At 42.1% G+C, this 15,894-nt stretch overlaps 2 protein-coding genes across 6 annotated transcripts in view; one reads left to right on the top strand and one right to left on the bottom strand.

Moving 5' to 3' along the window:
• PJVK (pejvakin) overlaps positions 1–6,336 on the bottom strand; it is a 36,864-nt gene extending 30,528 nt beyond the window's left edge. For 3 of the 5 annotated variants that reach the window (XM_028479540.1, XM_024122389.2, XM_055088812.1), the window contains exon 1: positions 5,988–6,336. The gene's annotated coding sequence lies outside the window, so the exon portion shown is untranslated. Of the gene's footprint in view, positions 1–5,967 lie in introns of all 5 variants that reach the window. The other 2 variants (XM_028479546.1, XM_028479550.1) reach the window with 1 other exon arrangement.
• Positions 6,337–12,182: 5,846 nt separating this feature from the next.
• LOC102978871 (protein FAM136A-like) lies at positions 12,183–12,512 on the top strand. The gene has a single exon (XM_055078935.1). It carries the CDS (start codon positions 12,183–12,185, stop codon positions 12,510–12,512), a length of 330 nt encoding a protein of 109 aa, XP_054934910.1.
• Positions 12,513–15,894: the final 3,382 nt, after the last annotated feature.

Raw genomic sequence — 15,894 nt, 5'->3', positions numbered from 1 at the left:
AAAAAAATAAATTACAACTCTAAGATACTTATATTTCTCTTTAGATCATATGTCTTTTGCCTTTTATTAAAAAAAATTTTTTTCGTAGGTCTGTGTGGTTGGTGTGTGTATTGCTCCAGTGGCAGGGCACATTTGGATTTTGAAAAGATTCTTCTTGACATCCAAAGGACATGCAGGAAATGAAACAGAAGTGATCCTAATTTGAGGACAAAGCCTACCATGAGTAAGGCTATATCTAGAATAACCCTGCACTTCAAGGGCCAAAGGACAGTTAAAAATCAGGGAAGAGGCCACATTGTAATATGAGTTCTAAAAAGTATAGATTCCAACCTTGAACGCTTCTGAGTATTAGAACTAAGCAGCAGCTCATAATAGAGTAGGGGAAAAAATCAACTTATTTTGATGCATTAAAGTACAGCTTACCTGAAAAACTGTAAATTTGTGGAACTACTGACAATGTGGTCCACTCTGAACATTTTACTAGCTTGACAACATATTCAGAATTACTGACAGATAGGAGATAATGATGGCTTTCTGCCACAGATAAAGCTGATACCAGAAAAGGGAAGTTTGGGCTTGTGGGAAGATAACAATAAACCAAGTCTTGCACTTATTCTATTTACCATTTCCTGATTTCTGCATTTGCCTTTGTAAATTTATTTAGGTTCAAACTTATCAATTCTAACCATCTACAGAGAATAACGTGCAATGAAGATATGGCAGCTGCTATTCAGAGAGGTCAAAGTTGATGGATGGCATATGTGTCTGCTTGTCTGGTATGAGGTAAGAGTGGGTGTTACAGGAAGAAGACCAGAACAAGCTAGTTCTTCTTCCTATGCTAATCAGAGTGAGTGGATAACGGCAATGTGTCTGTTGCATTTTGTGCCAGTAGATATAACTGAAGTTTGGGGAAAATTTACATATATCTAGGAAAAAAGAGGCACAAAACAGAGGCAAACTAAAAATTTAAGTATATGGGCTAAAGCCAAAGAAAGGCATGGGTTTAAAAATGTCTCCCTTATAAATTTTTGTATGAGATGAAAAATTTAGGTAGTAGATTGTAAATTAAGAATTAGATGGTAGGGTCTTTCCTGGTGGTGCAGTGGTTGGGAATCCAACCCCTGCAAGTTCAGGGGACACGGGTTTGAGCCGTGGTCCGGGAAGATCCCACATGCCGCGGAGCGACTAAGCCCGTGTGCCACAACTACTGAGCCTGTACTCTGGAGCCCACGAGCCACAACTACTGAAGCCCGTGTGCCCCAACTATTGAGCCTGCGCTCTAGAGCCCGCAAGCCACGACTGCTGGGGCCCGCGCGCGCCAGGAGCCTGTGCTCTGCGACGGGAGGGGCCGCCAAGGTGAGAGGCCCGTGCTCCGCGGCGAGGAGTGGCTCCCGCTCACCTCAACTGGAGAGAGGCCCACGCGCAGCAACGAAGACCCAGCGCAGCCATACATACATACATACACACACAAATAAATAAAATAAATAGATAGATGGTAGATTCAGTGCTGGGTGCTATTACAAATATTTGCATTCCTATTCATGAGCTTGTACCTTCATTCCACTGCAATCTGCTTCACGGCCAGATGGGTGCGTTACTGCACAGTATTTATTGATTTGAAATTCAGAAATTGATAGGAGTACCATCTATGCCTTATTGCTTGGATTGTTTTGTTTTGCTCTGTATTTCTAATGAATAAAGATAGATTTTAATGGCAAAGAAAAGCAGACTAAGGATTTAATATTTGGTTCATGCAAATAAAAAGGACTTAAGCAAATGCCCTCTTCTCATTTGCTAATGGCAGGACGGTAATAAAGATTAGTACTAATAAAGAAAACCAACTCATGTGGTGGTACTTTTGTCCTATCCACCATTTTCTGCTTCTAAGCACTGGGCTAAGAACACATTTATACTGAGCTTTAGAGTTTTAAAGAATAATATAGCTAGACTTTATTAAGGACTTACTGTTTCCTGACACCAGACAAAATATTTTACATGTATATATAAAGCCATTTTTCTGAGAAGCTACACAGCACAGTAATTGAGCGAGCAGCTCTGAAGTCAGACTGCCTAGGCTTGAATTCCAGCGCCAACATTTAAACTGCTGTGTCATTTTGGACAAGTTGCTAAACCTTTCCATTCCTCTGTTTCCTCATCTTTAATATAAGAGTAATTGACTTCTGCTTCCAGCATGAAGGAGTAACGGATTCCGGGCCAGCCCTCCCTCTGTAAACAACTATGAAACTGGACAAAAGACACAAGGCAGGTGTTTTCAGACATTGGAAAACAGCACAGACTGTGAACCTGAGAGGGGGTGAATCCAGGGGCACATTCTAGACGGTGCATGTCAAAGATTTTATTCAATTCATTCAATAATGAGGGAACTAGTAAGATGCCCTGCCCAGCTCAAAGAGCATTTGTGGAGCTAGAGTATTTCATTATAGGAGAATGAGATTGCTGGGTGAGATACAAAACTGTTTAAACTATAACTTTGGGGGTTGTCTGTTCCACTAGGCAGAAATCTGCACTTCTACCAGGAAAAAAAAAGTCTACAAGTTAACATGCATCATCATTAAGTCTGGAAACTTAAACCAAGGATAAGCAGCAAGGTGAAGTACATTACCCTGGCTAATCCTAGCATAGCCTTCACTCCCATGTCACTGAAAGGACATGCCACCCACTTTTTTTTTTTTTTTGCCTCATATCCAAGTATTAATTTATCTTAATAAGTTCCATTTCCTCATTTAGAAAATGAGGCATATTCATTTATAACTCTCTGAATCCTGTTGTCATGCCTGCAAATTACATGCCTGTAATTCTAAATGGAACCTCTATTATCAACTAAAGGGATATACAGAGCAGTGTTTTGCAAAGCATTTAGAAGGATAACCTCCTAGACTGGAGTACTAAAGGATGGTATTAGAACCTTGCTACACCTAGGTGTTTACCCTTAATTTAAATGATACTAAAATATAATTTCATACTACTACTAAGAGTTAAATTACCAAGAGATTCCTGGGATTTAGTTACTGTGTCAAGTGTTTTACGTGGATTATCTCAATTAATGCTCACCTCAACCCTATGGGATAGGTACTCTGATTATCCCATTTTACAGTTGAATAAATGAAACTTAGGTAGACAGGTAAGAATATCTGTCTAAAGCCATCAATCTGGGAAGAACTGAGCCTTCTGACTCCAAATCCAGTGTTCTTTTCAGGACCTCATAGTGTTTGATCACTCGGAGTCACTGTTCTATAGCATCCTTAATTCCAATGTTCTTTGCATCACACAGACCCTTCAAGCCTCAATTTCCTCACCAGTAAAATAGGGATAACCTGCTCTACCTTCCTCCCAGATCATTAGGAAGATTAAATGAGATAATGAATGTGCAAGTATTTTGAAAACCTTGAAGATACACACAGTGTAAGGCATTCTCCTTACAAAGCTATGAAATTGGGATGACTCAGTCAAACATAAATTCCTTCTATAACATTTCAACTAAGCCTTGAGGTACAGGCTTATGGGAGCAGCAGAGTAAACATTAAAAAGTCTGCCCCAGGGACTTCCCTGGTGGTCCAGTGGTAAAGAATCCACCTTCCAATGCAGGGGACGCGAGTTCGATCCCTGGTCAGGGAACTAAGATCCCATATGCTTCAGGGCAACTAAGCCCACGCGCCACAGCCACAACTACTGAGCTCGTGCGCCTCAACAATACAGCCTGCGTGTGGCGCGTCAAACTACGGAGCCTACACGCCCTGGAGCCCGCACGCCACAACTAGAGAAGAGAAAACCTGCACGCAAAAACGAAGAGCCCGCGCGCCGCAGCTAAAGATCCCGCATGCCTCAACGAAGATCCGGCGTGCCGCAGCTAAGGCCTGACATGGCCAAAAAAAAGAGTAATAATTTCTAAAATTAAAAAAAAAAAAAGTCTGGCCCAAGGACCCAAGGTCATTTATGGCATTCTCTGAATCTCTGCAGCACTTCCTCTTCTTACCATCTGCACTGTATTGTCTGATGATGGGCCTTTTTTCTTAAATGATACTGAGAACTTTGGTTGTTATTTAACAGTTTCGATCAGCACTGTCCAAAAAAAAGCCATAATGCAAATCACATATATAAATGTTCTAATAGACACATTGCTCATGGAGGATAATCTGCTTTATTCAAAGTCCACTGACTTAAATGTTAATCTCATCCAAAAAAATACCTCCACAGAAACATCCAGAGTAATGTTAGACCAAATAGCTGGGTACCATGGCCCAGCCAAGTTGACACATAACAACCCTCACACCCCCTTGAATTTTATCTCATCTATTTCTTTCATTGGGAACTCCAGTTAACAGGTTATAATCACTGTTATCACTTTCTCACCTTATTCTTTCATCTTAATAACGATTTAATCCTACCATTCTGACAGGTTCCCTCAGGGTCACTCATGAGCTTCTCATTGCCATACAGAATGGTAATTCTAGAACAGTGTTTCAGAAAGTGTGTTCCACAGCTTATTTTTAATAGCTTTTATACTACTAATAATAATTTTTAAAGATTCCATATAGAAATACATTTGGTAAACTCTGGGTTAAACAAGTTTATTTATGATAGGTCTTATCAGGTCCCCTTAAAATATCACAGCTGGGATACAGTGAGTAGCATTTTCCAAATTTATTTTGATGTCAGAATCCTTTAAACACCTTGTGGGATTAGCTGAGAGGAACACACACTTTGGAAAACACTAATTTTACCTCATTCTGTAAGTTTTTATAATTCTTATTAGCTTATAGCACAGTTTGGACACAATATATGCACCTTTTGTTTTTATTTTTTTTCTACCTTATTCCTAAGATCTTGTCTTACTCCTTCTGGGTATAAAGTGTATCATATCTTTTCACATATCAAGCTTCTAGAATTGGTGCTGTACACACAGGATGTGTTCACATGAGTGAGCTTTACCTTGTTGCTGATAATTTAAAACTTAGCAACTGCCTTGAACCGTAGGAACTTCAGCACATTGGTCACTAGGGGAAGACACACAGCACATGGGCCATCCCCCTCCTCAAATCCTCCGAACTACTTATTCCAGCCACTCACAAACCACACCCTGTCTTAGGTAGAAGATATGAGCTACCTTCTGCTTCGTGCTCTCGTGGTCAGTGAGCTCAGAGTGGAATCATAGGCAAAGCAGAGCTCATGCAAGAATGATCAAGCCGAGATCAAGCTGAATACCCACTGAATTTGGTAGACCTTAGAGTAAAACTCCCTTAGGCTTGTCCCCCTACCCGGTTTAAAGAAATCATGTTTTCCCTTAGCATTTAATTTCAGGACCTGTAAATATTACTGCTTTTTAGGTAAACTGTATCATCCTAAATCAGTTTACCGGGGTAATAAAAGATAATTCCATTAATATAAACTGTTCCAAGGGGATGCTGATCAAGTAATGAATTTTATTTCATTTGAAATGAGGTCAGTATTTAATTTTGCAAGTTAAGTAACCTTGACTTTACTCTTGAAGGGAGCCTGAGATACACGAAAGGAAATTTCCTTTTCATTCATGTGAGAAACAGACTTTTTTTTTTTTTTTTTTTGCGGTACGCGGGCCTCTCACCGCTGTGGCCTCTCCCGTTGCAGAGCACAGGCTCCGGACGCGCAGGCTCAGCGGCCATGGCTCACGGGCCCAGCCGCTCCGCGGCATGTGGGATCCTCCCAGACCGGGGCGCGAACCCAGTTCCCCTGCATCGGCAGGCGGACGCGCAACCACTGCGCCACCAGGGAAGCCCCCTAGACTTTTTTTTAAACACCCATATTCATCAGCGTGACCGTTAGTCCAAGAGGAGGCAATCCGTATCTTTACCAACAAAGCACCTTCCCTTTGAAGGATTGGTACTGGCCCCCTCTGTACAGTATTGTAAAACCTGAAGGAAAAACCATAGCCAAGTACTACTACCAGGACAAGATCGATATTTACTATACCTATTTCACAGTGAAGATACCTTTTCTGGAAAATTCCTCATAAGAAAACTGAAATTCAAGCTGCCGCTTTTTCTTCAGCCACCACTGCTCAATCCTGCCTTGTGTGAGCCTGACGTTCTCTCCCTTTTTCAACAAAAGATGTCAGAGACCAGGACGGCCATGCTGGGGATGGGGGAGGCTGCGCGGGGCAGACCAGGTTTCCATGTATCGGGACCCTCGAGAGCTCCTTTAGGAAGGGAGGGGTCGGGTAGGACATGCAGGAGCGGGAGTCTGTGGGGCAGTAGGTCCCAGGGCGAGCCGCAGGGAGCAGCGGCACGAAACGGGAGCAGGGCCCGGAGAGCCCGCCCTCCTAGCCGACAGCAACCCTTGGGAAGGCAGCCCCAGAGTACTGCTCCTTGAGGGGCGGGGTCGCCGGGTTGGGAGGCGGGGAGGTGGGAGGGCTTTGGGGCCGAGAAAGAGAGGACTGGCCCAAGGGATTGGAGTGGGCGTGGCAAATGCTTGGAAACGAAGAGCTGGGAGCAGTGATCCCCTCGGGAACTAAGATAGTAGATGTGCAAGGGGTGCGGGATGAGGGAGGAGAGGGCATGGGGAGGAAACGTACACAGTTTAGAAATTGCTGGGGAAAGAATGAGTCTTAATAATTAGGGAACACCACCAGAAGATTAGAAATAGAAATGTACAACTTCATTCCAGCAAAATAGATTTGCACTTGTCCAATGGAAGACAGGAAAAGGGGAAAATAATTTTTAAAATGTATGGTTGGTAAAAAATAAATAAGATAAAAAATGTAATATTTGGGTTAAAGACAAAATTATAAGCAAAATCCCCAAATATTTAGTGCTGAATGACATGAAACCACATGTGAAAATTTTTGCAACACAACAAGCAGTACCTAAAGAGAAATATAACTCTAAGTATATTTGAATTAAAATACAAGAAAAATAATCTCAAATCAGAGATTACAAAAGGCTAACAAATAGAGCAAAGAGAACAAGGAGGGAAATAAGGGCAAACAAAAAAAAATCAATAAAAAGAGCAAAAATATTGGGGATTATTAGTATTAGTGAAACCACAGACAATCCAACTACACAGACCTCTGGCAGAATTTGTTAAGAGAAAAACAAACCATCCTAGAGAGAGAAGAGGCAAAGAAACAAAATGTGTAATAAAAAGTGGAAAATAATTACAAACACAGAAAATTTTAAGAAAAGGTAAACCAATATGAGCAACTGTGCAGCAATAACTTTCAGCACCTAGATGAAATTGACACATGTTAACAACGTGTAACCCATGTAACCCCAGACATCTGAATAGACTACTAACCATTAAAGTAATTGAACTGGATATGAAAACCTCCAAAAACATTAAAAAGCTCAGGCCTGAACAATCTTAGAGATGGGTTGAATCGAAGTTTCAAAGAACAAATGAATCCTCTTTTGTATGAATTGTTCCAAAAAACAGATGGAATGAAAACGATTCAACTACTATTTTGTAGCAACTACTATTATATAACCTTGAAATTGAACCAGATAAGGTCAGTTTAAGAAAAGACAGTTGTAGACAATTTCTCTTATGAATCCAGTGGGGCTAAAGATTTTCAGTAAAAGTTAATTATGTTGCTATACTGTTTCATTTTAACAGGAGTTTTTAAAAAATATAACTATATGGACACTATACTGTGAACTCAGTGAAGACAAAGACCAGTCCACCTTGCTTTCTATTTTAATGGCAGCACCTGGAACAGTTCCTGATAATTTGTGAGCACTCAATAAATACTGGTAGAATGAAAAAGTGAATTCCTAAGGCCCACTTTTCTGTCTAGCATGAATTTATTCAACAATCTTTAAACTTGTCTGTGGTAGGTAGAATAATGGCCCCTCAAAGATGTGCACAGGCCTGACCCTGTGAATATGTTAGGTTACATGGCAAAGGGGAATTAAGGTTGCTAATCAGTTGACTTTAAAATAGGACAATAGGGCTTCCCTGGTGATGCAGTGGTTAAGAATCCGCCTCACAATGCAAGGGACACAGGTTCAAGCCCTGGTCTGGGAAGATCCCACATGCCGTGGAGCAACTAAGCCCATGTGCCACAACTACTGAGCCTGCAAGCCACAACTACTGAGCCCACGTGCTGCAACTACTGCAGTCCGCGTGCCTAGAGCCCATGCTCCGCAACAAGAGAAGCCACTGCAATAAGAAGCCCACACACTGCAACGAAGAGTAGCCCCCACTCACCACAACTAGAGAAAGCCCGTGCACAGCAACGAAGACCCAACACAGCCAAAAATAAATAAATAAAAATAAATAAAAATTTTAAATAATAATTAAAAAATAAAATAAAATAAAATAGGACAATATCCCGGATTATCCAGATGGGCCCAATACACACTGCAACGAAGGGTAGCCCCCACTCACCACAACTAGAGAAAGCCCGTGCACAGCAACGAAGACCCAACACAGCCAAAAATAAATAAATAAAAATAAATAAAAATTTTAAATAATAATTAAAAAATAAAATAAAATAAAATAGGACAATATCCCGGATTATCCAGATGGGCCCAATGTAAACACAGGTGTCCTTAAAAGAGGAAAGATCTTCTACAACTAAAGACAAAAAAGAAGGAACCAAAACAGATTGGGTAGGAGAGGTGGACTCATGATATAATCAAGTCCCATACCCCTGGGCAACCCACAAACTGGAGAATAATTATAGTACAGAGGTTCTCCCATAGGAGTGAGAGTTCTGAACCCCATGTCAGGCTCCTCCGCCCAGGGATCCTGCACCAGGAAGACGAGCCCCCAGAGCATTTGGCTTTGAAGGCCAGTGGGGCTTAATTTTTGGAGCCCCATAGGACTGTGGGAAAGAGAGACTAACCTCTTAAAGGGTGCACACAAGATCTCACAGATCCAGGGCAAAGCAGTAATTTGCTAGGAGTCTGGGCCAGACCTACCTGCTGGTCTTGGAGAGTCTCCCAGAGAGGTGGGCTGGGGTGGGGCTGGGGGACTGGAGGGGTAGCGGTGGGGGGTGGGAGTGAGGGGATGGGGGTGGCTGTGGCTCACCCTGGGGGCACAGATACTGGCAGCAGCCATATTTGGCTGTTACACATAATACTGTGTAACACTGATGCTGGCGGCTGCCATCTTCAGATCCTCCCTCTGGCTCATTAGCGCCAAGACCTTGCCTCACCCAACAGGCTGAAGGTGCCTCTAGACATGCCCCTAGACACGGCCCTGCCCACAAGAGGGCCAAGACCCAGCTCCATCCACCAGTGGACAGGCACCAGCCCTGCCCTCCAGGAAGCCTACACTAACCTCTAGACCAGCCTCAACCACCAGGGGGCAGACACTAGACCCAAGACGACTACAATCCCACAGCCTGTGCACTCAGCCTGCCCACAGTGGGCCAGACCCTACTTGGGACCAGCTGGGCCCTGGCCCTGCCCACTAGCAGGCCAGTACAAGCTTCAGGACACCCTGGACCTCATACCCGACCAACAAGGTGTTGGTGGGAGGACCCAACACCTCCCCACCAGCAATCTGACAGCAGCTATGGGATCCCTGGGTGCTGAAGCCAGCTCTAGGACCTGGCTCTGCGTGCCAGTGTCCAGCACTAACCCCAGGGCCTGGCTTCACCTGCCAATGACGGGGGCAACAGCTCTGGAGTGTTCTGGACCCTGACTCTGCCCACCAGTGAGCCAGCACTAGCCCCAGGGCCCCCTAGGATTCCACAACCAGCTGCCTCATGACAAGGCCCCCCTAACCAGCAGCATCTGCACAAGGCAGGGCCTGACAATCAACAGGGTTAGGGGCCAACCAAACCTACCAGAGCACCCACATAGTCAGCCCGCTACAAAAGAAGGACCCATGCAGCCCTCTTAGGGGGAATGCCTAGAGCCTGGGTGATGAGAGGGGAGAGCACCACTGAGATGCACAGGACGTCTCCCACAGAGGGCCACTTCTCCAAGGTCAAGAAACATAACTAACCTACCACATACATAAAAATACAAATAGCAATTTAGAAAAAATGAGGCAATAGAGGAACATGTTCAAGATGAAGGAACAACATAAAACCCCAGAGAAAGAACTAAGCAAAGTGGAGATAGGCAATCTACCAGAGAAAGAGTTCAGAGTAAAGGTGATGAAAGAACTCGGGAGAAGAATGGATACACAGAGCAAGAAGTTAGAAGCTTTTAACAGAGAGTTAGAAAATATAAAGCACAACCAAACAGAGACGAAGAATACAATAACTGAAATGAAAAATACACTAGAAGGAATCAACAGTAGACTAAATGATACAGAAGAATGGATCAGTGAGCTGGAAGACAGAGTAGTGGAAACCACTGCCACTGAACAGAAAAAAGAATGAAAAGAAATGAGGACAGTTTAAGAGACCTCTGGGACAACATCAAGTGCACTAACATTTGCATTATTGGGGCCCCAGAAGATGAAGAGAGAGAGAAACGTTCTGAGAACATATTTGAAAACATAATAGCTGAAAACTTCCCTAACCTGGGAAAGAAAAGAGTCACCCAAGTCCAGGAAGTGCAGAGTCCCATACAGTATGGGACTGTACCTCTGTACCCAATGAGGAACACACCGAGACACACTGTAATTAAAATTACAAAAATTAAAGATAAAGAGAGAATATTAAAAGCAGTGAGGGAAAAACAACAAATAACATACAGGGGAACACCCACAGGCTATCAGCTGATTTTTCAGCAGAAAATCTGCAGGCCAGAAGGGAGTGGCATGATATAGTTAGTGATAAAAGGGAAAAGCCTACAACAAGAATACTCTACCCAGCAGGGTTCTCATTCAGATTTGAAGGAGAAATCAAAAGCTTTACAGACACGCAAAAGCTAAAAGAGTTTAGCACCACCAAACCAGTTTTACAACAAATGTTAAAGGAATTTCTCTAGGTGAAAAAGAAAAGGCCACAACTAGAAACAAGAAAATTACAAAATGAAAAACTCACCAGTAGTGGTGAGCTCACCAGTAAAGACAGGAAACCATCCACACACAAAGCTAGTAGGAAAGTTAAAAGTAGTAAAAATCACCTATATCCACAATAAGCAGTTAAGGGATACACAAAACAATTAAATGTAAAATACAATATAAAAAAACAGTAATCAAGAGGGGAGGAGAGTACAAATGCAGAGTTTAAAAATGCATTTGAAATTAAGAGATCAGCAACTTAAAACAATCATGTATATACAGATTGCTATATAAAAACCTCATGGTAACCACAAACTAAAAATCTGTCGTAGATATACACACAAAAAAGAAAAATTAATCCAAACTTAACATTAAGATAGTCATCAAATCACAAGAGAAGAGAACAAAAGAAGAAAGGTTTAAAAAAAAAGGTAGGAAGTCCTTCCCTCACCGCACACTTCTAATAAATCCAAGTCTCTTAAAGTTCTAGGGCTTCCCTGGTGGCGCAGTGGTTGAGAGTCCGCCTGCCGATACAGGGGACGCGGGTTCGTGCCCCGGTCCGGGAAGATCCCGCGTGCCGCGGAGCGGCTGGGCCCGTGAGCCATGGCCGCTGAGCCTGCGCGTCCGGAGCCTGTGCTCCGCAACGAGAGAGGCCACAACAGTGAGAGGCCCGTGTACCACTAAAAAAAAAAAAAAAAAAAAAAAAAAGGTCTAGACTTTGATTCAGGATTCAAGGCTTGGAATTTGGTTCAGAATTAAAAGTCATAGAATTTAATTCATGCAACTTTCTTCACTTGTGTCAGGCATGCTGGTGGTGGTCTTAATAGAAGTGAACTACAATGCACTGGGTAGCAATAATATCACATAAAACCCTCCCAAACAAGATGGCATAATACTGATTAACCAGATCAGAAAAAACATATTCCACTGGACAAACCAGTAGACCTACTGGTCTAAATATCACTATTTTCAAACTGCCCATCTTGTGACAGTCCATAACATTGATCAACTCTTTGAAGCCTGAAACCTTATGTATCATTTACTTATTTAATATATTATTTATTAAATAAACAAGTTGTTTATTTAAAGAAAGATAACAAAAGAAGGCAAAAAAAAAAACCCTACAAAAACAAACTCAAAACATTTAACAAGGGGAGTCCACGTGGGCGCCGGCGCAGCAGGTAGCAGTGTGGGGTCGCCATGGCGGAGCTGCAGCAGCTCCGGGTGCGGGAGGCAGTGGACTCTATGGTGAAGAGGCTGGAGAGAGAGAACACTGGAAGATGCAGGGCCTCATGTTCCGGTGCAGCACCGGCTGTTGTGAGGACAGCCAGGCCACCGTGCAGCAAGTGCACCGGTGCATTGAGCGCTGCCATGCACCTCTGGCTCAAGGCCAGGCCCTGGTGACCAGTGAATTGGAGAAGTTCCAGAACCGCCTGGAATGGTGCACTATGCATTGCAACGACAAAGCCAAAGATTCAGTAGAAGCGGGGAGTAAAGAGCTTCAGGTGAAGCAGCAGCTGAAGAGTTGTGTGACCAAGTGTGTGGATGACCACATGAACCTCAATCCCAGTCATGACCAAGAAGATGAAGGAGTCTCTCTCATCCATTGAGAAATAGATGTCTGCTATTGGCCATCAGGGCTGAAGGCAGGAATGTATTTAAAAAGAGGATTTGGATTTTCTAAGGAAAGTTTATGAATGAGGAAATTAAGGATGGCAGCAAGTTTAAGGCCTATGTCACTTGCCTCTGGACACTGGTTCCTTTGTGCCTGAATCCTAGAAAGTGAAAAAAACCTGGTGCTAAAATATGGGTCAGAGATAGCACAGGAGAGTTTTTGTGAGCCTGAATTTCATGAGCCTGAGTTTCAAGTGCTTTTCCTGCAACAGGGAGTCTCCCTTGTACCAAACCAGAGCCCTCCAAGGTACCAGATTCTCTTAGTACACAGATACCAGCAGGCTGGCAGGTTCACCTGACCTGCTTATGAGCTGGTGGAGTCTGAGGAGAGGTGTTTCTATTTGTTGCCAATCTCCTGTTTACTAGAAGGATCACTACAACATTTTCCGTAAACTGGAAATAAAACAAAATCCATGAGGTCCCTAATTTAGAAGGGGAAAGGGGGCTTCTGGGGATTTGTTTTGCTTGGTTTCGTTTTATATACAAGGGCATGAAGTTACTTTTAAGATGTGGAGTTGGGAGAGGTAGTTTGGATAAAAACTTTGAAAGGGTCCTTGTGGATATTCATTTCTGCCGTCAAAATGTGGATGCACATTTCTTAAAATTCTCACACATGACATTCTTCAGCCTGGAGACCCTGCAAAAATATAAGAAGTGCTATCATACTGGTAGGGGAAGCAAACCTTCCCTCTAACTGGCAGCCATGATGAGCCCTGAGGCTGTCTGCAGCAGAGTCAGCTGAGTGACAAGACAATCTTGCAGTGACACTCACCCTTGAAGGGAAATGGACTGTGATTGTGCTCTATGCTAGTATTCAGGAATGAACAGCAAAAGAGGAATTGTTAGCTGCTTAATTAAGAGTTATGAAGTACTGGCTTTGGAAAAATCTGGTTTTCATAAAACAAAGTAGAATGAAAGCCTAAACCCAGTATTGCTTACTTTGCCTCCTGTAATAACAGAGCTCTGTTGAAACGATCCCTTGGCAACACAAAGGTCAAAGGAGAAAAAGTCAGCAACTCAGGGGCAAGCTGTGACTCCTTTAGAGCAAAAAATGGGACAGCCCTACGTTACCAAATACCACTTTTGCGACATGCATTGTTCTTGCCCCAGTTCTGGCACCTTATCGTTTTATTAAGGACCTTGTGTTTTTACCAGCTTATTACTTGATAATATAGCCTGTCTGTTTGCTGCTTCAAGACTGTGATATATTTTCCTAGTGGTTTGGTTTTAAAAATAAACGACTTAATTTTTCTTCCATAAAAAACAACCAAAAAAAACATTTAACAAAATGTCAATAAGAACATTGGAGGGCATTATGCTAAGTGAAATAAGTCAAACAGAGAAAGACAAATTCTGTATGATATCACTTACATGTATAATCTAAAAAATACAAAAAACTAGTGACTATAACAAAAGAGAAGCAGACTCACAGATATAGAGAACAAACTGCTGGTTACCAGTGGGGAGAGGGAAGCGGGGAAGGGCAAGATACGGGAAGGGGATTTAAAAACAAAAAAAATTTTTTTTTTAAAGGAAAAAAGAGAATTGGTAGTTGAGACACACTGCAGCCACAACTTTTGGATGTTTTTAGATTCCAGTTTGAGGGTGAGGAGACTAACTTTTTCCCCAAGGGAAGTGTAAATCTTCTGTCTGAATTTGGAGGGAAAAGCCTGCTGATGCAATCTGGCCTTGGCCAGAGGCAATACTACCAGTTAAGCCCTCACAGCATGATATTGGGTGATATGCATGGAGAGAATCTGAGCTATGTTTTATGGTTTACGGTTGGGCAAACTAGACATTTGCAGGCAGGGGAATATTGTTTGGAACTTTGCTCAATAGGAAGCCATCATTACCAAAGCCTCGATGCCAAAGAGAAAGCTTGTTAATTCAGCTTTTCCTGATGGCTAATAACTTGTAATAGTCATTATATGGGTAACTTGGTCCTGCTGGGTCCCAGCATGTAAGCTTCTTTCTGATCAAAGTTACCCCCTTGGGTAGGCTGTGGTTAAACGTTTTAATCTCTGTCTCCATGAAGTTCTGTTACCCTAGTCCAAGGAATTGAATTGACAGTCTCTAACTTCCTTACCTTTTTTTAAACACAAGAATATAATTGCAAGAAAACTTGCTTTGAAGTAATTATAGATTCACAGGAAATTGCAAAGATAGTACAGAGAGGTCCGCTGTACCTGTCACTGTGTCCCTAAATGGTTACCTCTTACATAAATCTAGTACATTATCAGAACAAGGAAATTAACAATGGTTCAACATGTGTATACATCTCATTTTTAAATTTAAAGTATAAACAACATAAAATTTACCATCTTAACCATTTCTGGGTATACAGTTCCGTAGTGTTAAGTACATTCACATTGTTGTGCTCCCAATCTCCAGAACTCTTCACCTTGCAAAACTGAAATTCTGTACCCATTAAACACTAACTCCATAGAGAGCTAGCGGGAAGCAGCTGCACAGCACAGGGAGATCAGCTCGGTGCTTTGTGACCACCTAGAGGGGTGGGATAGGGAGGGTGGGAGGGAGATGCAAGAGGGAGGAGATATGGGGTTATATGTATATGTATAACTGATTCACTTTGTTATAAAGCAGAAACTAACATACCATTGTATAGCAATTATACTCCAATAAAGATGTTAAAAACAAAACAAACAAACAAACCACTAACTCCCCATTCCTCCCTCCCCACAGCCTCTGGGAACCAACCTTGTACTTTCTGTTTCTATAAATTGTATAGATGACTTATATAAGTAGAATCAGACAGTATCTGTCTTTTTGTGACTGTTTTAATTCACTTAGCATAATGTTCCCAAGGTTCTTCCATGCTGTACCACGTATCAGAATTTATTTCCTTTTTAAGGCTGAATAATATTCCATTGTACATACATACTCCATTTTGTTTATCTATTAATCTGCTGATGGGCACTTGGGTTGCTTCCACCTTTTGGCTATTGTGAATAATATTGCTATGAACATGGGTGTACAAATATCTTTGAGACCCTAATTTCAATTACTTTGGATATGGTTAGGGGCTGAATTGTGTCCCCCTTAAATTCATATGTTAAAGTCCTAACCCCCAGAATATCAGAATGTGACTGTATTTGAAGATAATTCCTTTTAAGAAGTAAGTTAAAAGTGAAATCTAATCCAATCTGGCTGGTTTCCTTATGAAAAGGAAATTTGGACACACTGAGAGACATTTTCTGAAGTGTATACTTTTTAGTACGGTCTTAATATTTTTCATTCTTTTTTCTTAAAATTGCCTACAATATTCTTTGAAGTTGCAGTTTACAATAAGTACATTTA

Source organism: Physeter macrocephalus, chromosome 2 (genome assembly GCF_002837175.3).
Source record: "Physeter macrocephalus isolate SW-GA chromosome 2, ASM283717v5, whole genome shotgun sequence".
In the NCBI taxonomy this organism is placed as follows: domain Eukaryota; kingdom Metazoa; phylum Chordata; class Mammalia; order Artiodactyla; family Physeteridae; genus Physeter; species Physeter macrocephalus.
The sequence above is the reverse complement of the archived record's forward strand: the minus strand, read 5'-3'. Positions and strand labels throughout refer to the sequence as shown.